The sequence below is a fragment of the Talpa europaea genome, assembly GCF_964194135.1.
Source record: "Talpa europaea genome assembly, chromosome: 10".
NCBI lineage: Eukaryota > Metazoa > Chordata > Mammalia > Eulipotyphla > Talpidae > Talpa > Talpa europaea.
The window spans coordinates 72687479-72693478 of NC_140077.1; the positions used below are offsets into that span (position 1 = coordinate 72687479).

General features: G+C 61.7%; 1 protein-coding gene across 1 annotated transcript; it reads left to right on the forward strand.

The window, feature by feature from the left end:
• Positions 1-322: 322 nt before the first annotated feature.
• On the forward strand, positions 323-5148 carry SLC45A3 (solute carrier family 45 member 3; the record flags this gene model as incomplete). Its single annotated transcript, XM_084245693.1, has 4 exons — positions 323-497; positions 1295-2080; positions 2680-2945; positions 4711-5148. Exons 1-4 carry the CDS (start codon positions 326-328, stop codon positions 5146-5148), a joined length of 1662 nt encoding a protein of 553 aa, XP_084101819.1. The 5' UTR covers positions 323-325.
• Between the last annotated feature and the right edge of the window lie 852 nt (positions 5149-6000).

Sequence of the window (6000 nt, forward strand, 5' to 3'; positions counted from 1 at the left end):
GCTGCGCCGCACCGACAGCCTGGGAGTGAACAGGATTCAGAGAATTCAGAGCAAATCCTGGAGCCCTTCCCAGGACTTAACACTGTTTGATTGTCCCCACCCTTTCAGGAGCCGAGTGATATGTCCCCGCCGAGGCGCCCCGTGGCAGCCGTGTGTAGCATGGGCTGAGCAGCCGCACCTGCAGGCCGGGCTGGCGGAAATGGGCTCCTGGCTGCGTCCCAGGCAGACAGTGGCAGCGAGAAGAGGCCCGGGCGTCGGGACCAGGGCTGGGACGAAACGATTCTGGAGTTCCTGAACGGGCCGAGCCCTGCCCTCCTGGCCCGCCATGGTCCAGAGGCTGTGGGGGAGCCACCTGCTGCGGCATCGGAAAGCTCAGCTCCTGCTGGTCAACCTGCTGACCTTCGGCCTGGAGGTGTGCCTGGCTGCAGGCATCACCTATGTGCCGCCCCTGCTGCTGGAAGTGGGGGTGGAGGAGAAGTTCATGACCATGGTACTGGGTGAGTCACCACATCCTCCTTCCCTCCTGCTCCAAATATATGCCGCCCGGGAAGTGGAGTGACCCGCCTTGCCCAAGAGCAGTGGGAGGGAGAGGTGCTCTCTGCTGCTCCTGAGCCTGGCAGGTCCGCACTGCTTGGGACGGGGCGACCCTGGCTGAGGGGCCCGGGAGCCAAGGAAGAACACCGGGACAGACCCTCATCACCCCTGTACCCCCAGCACCCACACAGTGCCCGGTGCATAGTAAGCGCTGGAGAAATCGCTCTTCACCTTTGCCCAGCCCTTAGTAACTTCTGCCCGTCATCTCAGGTCATCTTGCAACAGTCTTCCTTTACAGGGAAGAAAACAGAGGCTTGAAGTTAGGGGACTTAGCCAAAGCTATACAGCTGCTGAGAAGTAGAAGTGGGACCCCCCAGCAGGGCTCTTTCTGACCCCCGGTGGGGGCTGGGCTCCTGACCGCAGGTGTGCCTGCAAAAGCCACAGAAGGCAAGTGGTCACCATCATGTGCCTCCTGGGAGAGGGGGCCCTGTCGGGGGGCTCGGGTCAGAGTCTCATAAAACCCTCCTATGCACAAATGTCACCAGTTGCTCCATGCCTCAGTTTCCCCATCTTAATTGGGTATTAGTGGGCCTGCTCTGAGGAGTGCATGCGAGCCCCGTGGAGCACTCAGCTGATGTCTGGTACAGAGCTGCCCTTCGCGTGATCTCACAGTCATTGCCATCCTCCTCACGGAGAAGGCGCTTGCCCTCCGCTCCGTGGGCCCCAGCCTCTGGCTCATGCCGCTCGCCTTTTTTTGCAGGCATCGGTCCAGTGCTGGGCCTGGTCTCGGTTCCACTCCTGGGCTCAGCCAGTGACCACTGGCGTGGGCGCTATGGTCGCCGGAGGCCCTTCATCTGGGCCCTGTCTCTGGGCGTCCTGCTGAGCCTCTTCCTCATTCCCAGAGCCGGCTGGCTAGCGGGGCTGCTGTGTTCAGACACCAGGCCCCTGGAGCTGGCACTGCTGATCCTGGGCGTGGGGCTGCTGGACTTCTGCGGCCAAGTGTGCTTCACGCCGCTGGAAGCCCTGCTCTCCGACCTCTTCCGGGACCCAGATCACTGCCGCCAGGCCTTCTCTGTCTACGCCTTCATGATCAGCCTTGGGGGCTGCCTGGGCTACCTCCTGCCTGCCATTGACTGGGATGCCAGTGCCCTAGCCCCCTACCTGGGCACCCAGGAGGAGTGCCTCTTCGGCCTGCTCACACTCATCTTCCTTGTGTGCATGGCAGCCACGCTGTTTGTCACTGAGGAGGCAGCGCTGGGCCCGGCCGAGCCGGTGGAAGGGCTGTCGGGCCCCTCCTCGCTGTCCCACTGCTGCCCGTGCCGGGCCCGCCTGGCTTTCCGGAACCTGGGTGCCCTGTTACCCCGGCTGCACCAGCTCTGCTGCCGCGTACCTCGGACCCTGCGCAGACTCTTTGTGGCCGAGCTATGCAGCTGGATGGCCTTCATGACCTTCACACTGTTCTACACGGACTTCGTGGGCGAGGGGCTGTACAAGGGTGTGCCCAGAGCTGAGCCTGGCACTGAGGCCCGGAGACACTATGATGAAGGTAAGGCCTCAGCAGCCTGGGCAGGCCTGGTGGGGAGGGGCTGTTGAGTCCAGGCAGAGGGAGAGGCCCACAGCACGTGCCTGGGCTGGTATCTGGGCATCATTTCTCCAGCAAGAGGAGGGGCCCACTTTGCCCCTGCACATGCTGCTCCTCAGGGGTGCAGCTCTATGGTCTCAATTGCGAGAGTTGGATCAGTGTTGCTGGCAGAAGAGGCTGACAGCTTGTTTAAGGTTGAGGGGACGGACGGAGTGGAGGCTCGCCTCAAGGCTGCCTGGTCCCAGCCTCAGTCTCTCTGCTCTGCTGACTTTCCAAGCCTCCTGGAGGCAGTGGCTGAACAATCTGTGTTCCCTCCTACCCTCCTGGCCCCAGAGCTGAGGTTCCCAGGCAGCCCCTAGAACATCCTCCCCTGCCCTAAACCTGCAGCTTTGGACACAGGCCCAGTGTCAGTGGAAGAGCCTCAGCTCCTCTTGCCCCAGGCAGGGTGGCAAGTGTCCCAGGATGGTCTGGCCTGCAGCATGTCCTGGCAGCAGGTGCCTGGTCCTGACTATGCTGCCAGATGCTGTTGCCCTCCAGCCTGACACCCTGCCCTCCCTTTCCAGGCGTCCGGATGGGCAGCCTGGGGCTGTTCCTGCAATGCACCATCTCCCTGCTCTTCTCCCTGGTCATGGACCGGCTGGTGCAGCGATTCGGCACTCGGGCAGTCTATCTGGCCAGCGTGGTGGCCTTCCCTGTGGCTGCTGGCGCCACATGCCTGTCCCGCAGCGTGGCCGTGGTGACAGCCTCTGCCGCCCTCACTGGCTTCACGTTCTCAGCCCTGCAGATCCTGCCCTACACACTGGCCTCCCTCTACCACCGTGAGAAACAGGTACTCCGCTGGCCACTGGGTGGAGCACGGGTGGGCTGGCTCAGCCTTGATGGGGAGGAAGCCTGTGCTGTCGCCCCAGGGCTGCGGGAGAAGGGTGTAGGTTAGGCTCTGGGGATGGCTTCCTGGTGTCCAGACTGTCTGGAGCTCGAGTGGATGGTGCCGGAAGTGCTTGCCCCTCTCTGGGGGTCCTGAAGCACCTGCTCCTGAGGCCCTCGGTCTGGACAGGGCCCCTGGCCGCAGCAGAGGGTGAGGTCGCGGTCTGTCCTTAGCTGCAACCAGCAGAGAGGCTTGGGGACGCCACCCCCTTCCTCTGGCCTCGGACATGGGGAGGCTCCTCTGACCCCCTCCCTTTCTGGGTGATCTTCCTTTTCTGTCTAATTCTCTCTTTTCCTGCCTCCTCACACCTCCACCTCCCCTGCCCCATGGCGGATCCCTGAGCCCCCCTGCACCTGACACCGCTCACCTGGGCACTGTGAGAGTCGGGGGGCCACCTCCTTTCTCGGGACATTCGCCAGCCCCTCAACGGGGCCCCTTCTGTGGGAAGCCTTTCACCCAGGCTGTGTGGGCTGCCTTGGTCTTGTCCACTGGCCTCACCCAGCTGCAGCCCTAGGGCACAGTTTTGGCCAGAGGGCAAGGAGTTGGGGTGTCAAGAAAGGAGGTGCTGGCCTACCTTCAGAGCTTCCAGACTGTGGGGAGGTGTGTCTGCCTCTGGGTGGGCATGAGTGGGGTAGTGGAGGAAATTTGGGCTGGGAAGCTGGTTAGCTGCAGAGGTGGCTACGGGAATGGGCAGGGTGTGAAGGGAGAGGCCAGGGTTTGGGTCCCCGAGATGCTGTCCATGCCCTGATGGCCTCGCCAGCTTCCACTCTGCTGCCCTGCGGAGTCCTGGGGTGCTATCCCCAGGCCTGGCTTGGGCGCATGCAGTTGTGCCCAGGGAGCATGCCCAGCTAGCCCTCTTCCTTGCCCAGATAAGGAGCGGAGGCGTCTGGCCCTGCCCGTGTCTGCTTTGCCCACTTCCTGTGCCCACGGTGAGCCGGTGCTTCCGCGTTGTCGGGTTCGTGCCTCGTATGGCTGTTCTGTCACACAGTAGTGGGAGGAGGGACGACCGCGAAGTCCTTGTCCTTAAAGAGGGGTGGTATCACCAGCAAGGCAGGGCCAGGTCACTGGATCTCAGGCACACGGGGAGGACGAAGCCAGGACTTCGGCATTAGCACAGCTGGCAGGGGCAGCTGGCAGCTGTGATGCTGCTGCGGCTCCGCCTCTGGCTGTTCGCTGAACCCTCTGCCTCAAAGCAGCAGCTCTGCCTGGGCCTCGATGGGAGCAGAGCAGGGCTCTGCAGAGAGTGAGGGTTTCCCAGCATGAAGTGCTGGCAAGAGGGGCAGGGTGTTGTTTGGGCCTCCGGGACCCCCTTTGCATTTGGTCTTTGCTCACGTTTCTCTTCTTGCCTGTTTTAGTTCTTCCTGTGTCTTCACCTTGGGGTTCTGCTCTCTGCCCAGCCTACAGTACTGAGTTTGTCTGTCTCCTGCTGTTCTAGGACAGAATAGAGCAGACCCCGACTTCTGTGCTCCCATGCCCCCTCTGACCCTCCTGTTCCTGAGAAGTGTCCCCACTACCCCATACCAGCCAGGTCTGCTGTTGCTCACCTGCCGCCTGACTCTGTTTCTTCCAGCCCCTGGGATGAAGGCCAGGGCCCGTTCTCAGCCGGGGGCCCATGCTTGGTTGGGTACACTCCTATCCTCACCCCACTTCCCTCCTCCTTCCCCCCCAGGTGTTCCTGCCCAAATACCGAGGAGACAGTGGCAGTGGCTCCATTGAGGACAGCCCGATGACCAGCTTCTCCCCTGGCCCCAAGGCCGGGTCCTCCTTTCCCAATGGACACATGAGTGCCGGAGGCGGCGGCCTGCTCCCCGCTCCCCCTGCGCTCTGCGGGGCCTCTGCCTGTGACGTCTCCATGCGTGTGGTGATGGGCGAGCCGCTTGAGGCCAGGGTTGTTCCAGGCCGGGGCATCTGCCTGGACCTCGCCATCCTGGACAGTGCCTTCCTGCTGTCCCAGGTGGCTCCGTCCCTGTTCATGGGCTCCATTGTTCAGCTTAGCCAGTCGGTCACTGCTTACATGGTGTCGGCTGCAGGCCTGGGGCTGGTTGCCATTTACTTTGCTACGCAGGTAGTATTTGACAAAAGTGACTTGACCAAATACTCAGTGTAGAGCGCTTCCTGCTGCCTGAGGGAGGGCCTGCCTCATGGGGTCCCAGCCCCCCTCCCCAGGTCCCTGGCCTTCCAGTTTCTTTTGCTGCCAAAGTGTTGTGTCTCTCTGCTGCCACCCTGTGGTGGTGGGGTGTACAGCTGCGTGGATGGGGAACTGGGGTTGCCCTCTTCCCTGTGCCCAGCCTTAAAGGCTGGCTGGCCAGTGGCTCTCCAGGTGAGCTTCAGCGTGGACTTCCCTCCAGTGGGGTCAGAAGGCATGGCAATGGCGAGCTCCACGCCCTGGAGTGCAGGACTCAATTGGAGCTTTACCCATGCTCAGGGTTACAGCGAGTGTGCTGGTCAGGGCAGACCCAGAAGGGAATTGGGTAGCTGAGTAAACTTGGCCATCTGGTCTCCCACCTCTAAACATTCCCCCAATGTTGCTCTTGTGTGGGAGTTTCCAGTGTGAAATTTCTCTAAGGGATTTGAAAGTGTGAAAGTTATTTGGGGGTGTTGCCCTAAGGGAAGAGGGGCAGCTGCCTTGCCCCCCCCAGCACTGCCTCTCTGCTGATCCCCCCGCCTTTTTGTTCAATCAGGACTTGGCTTGTTGGCTACTGTGTTGCCATCAGAGGGACACAAGCCTTTAAATATTTAACTTATTTATTTAAGTAGAGGGAAATCAATTCCCAGCTTTGCTGTGCTGGTGCCAAGGAGTAGGGTAGGGCCCCCACAGCTGGGCCCTGAGATAGGCAGTTACTGTACTGGGCACTGCCAGAGCTGCAGTAATGGTCTGGCTGTCTAACCCAGGAGGCGCTCACCCGACAGACATCCCGCGTCCTGTGGCAGACTGGGGACGGATGGAAGGTGGGGCACC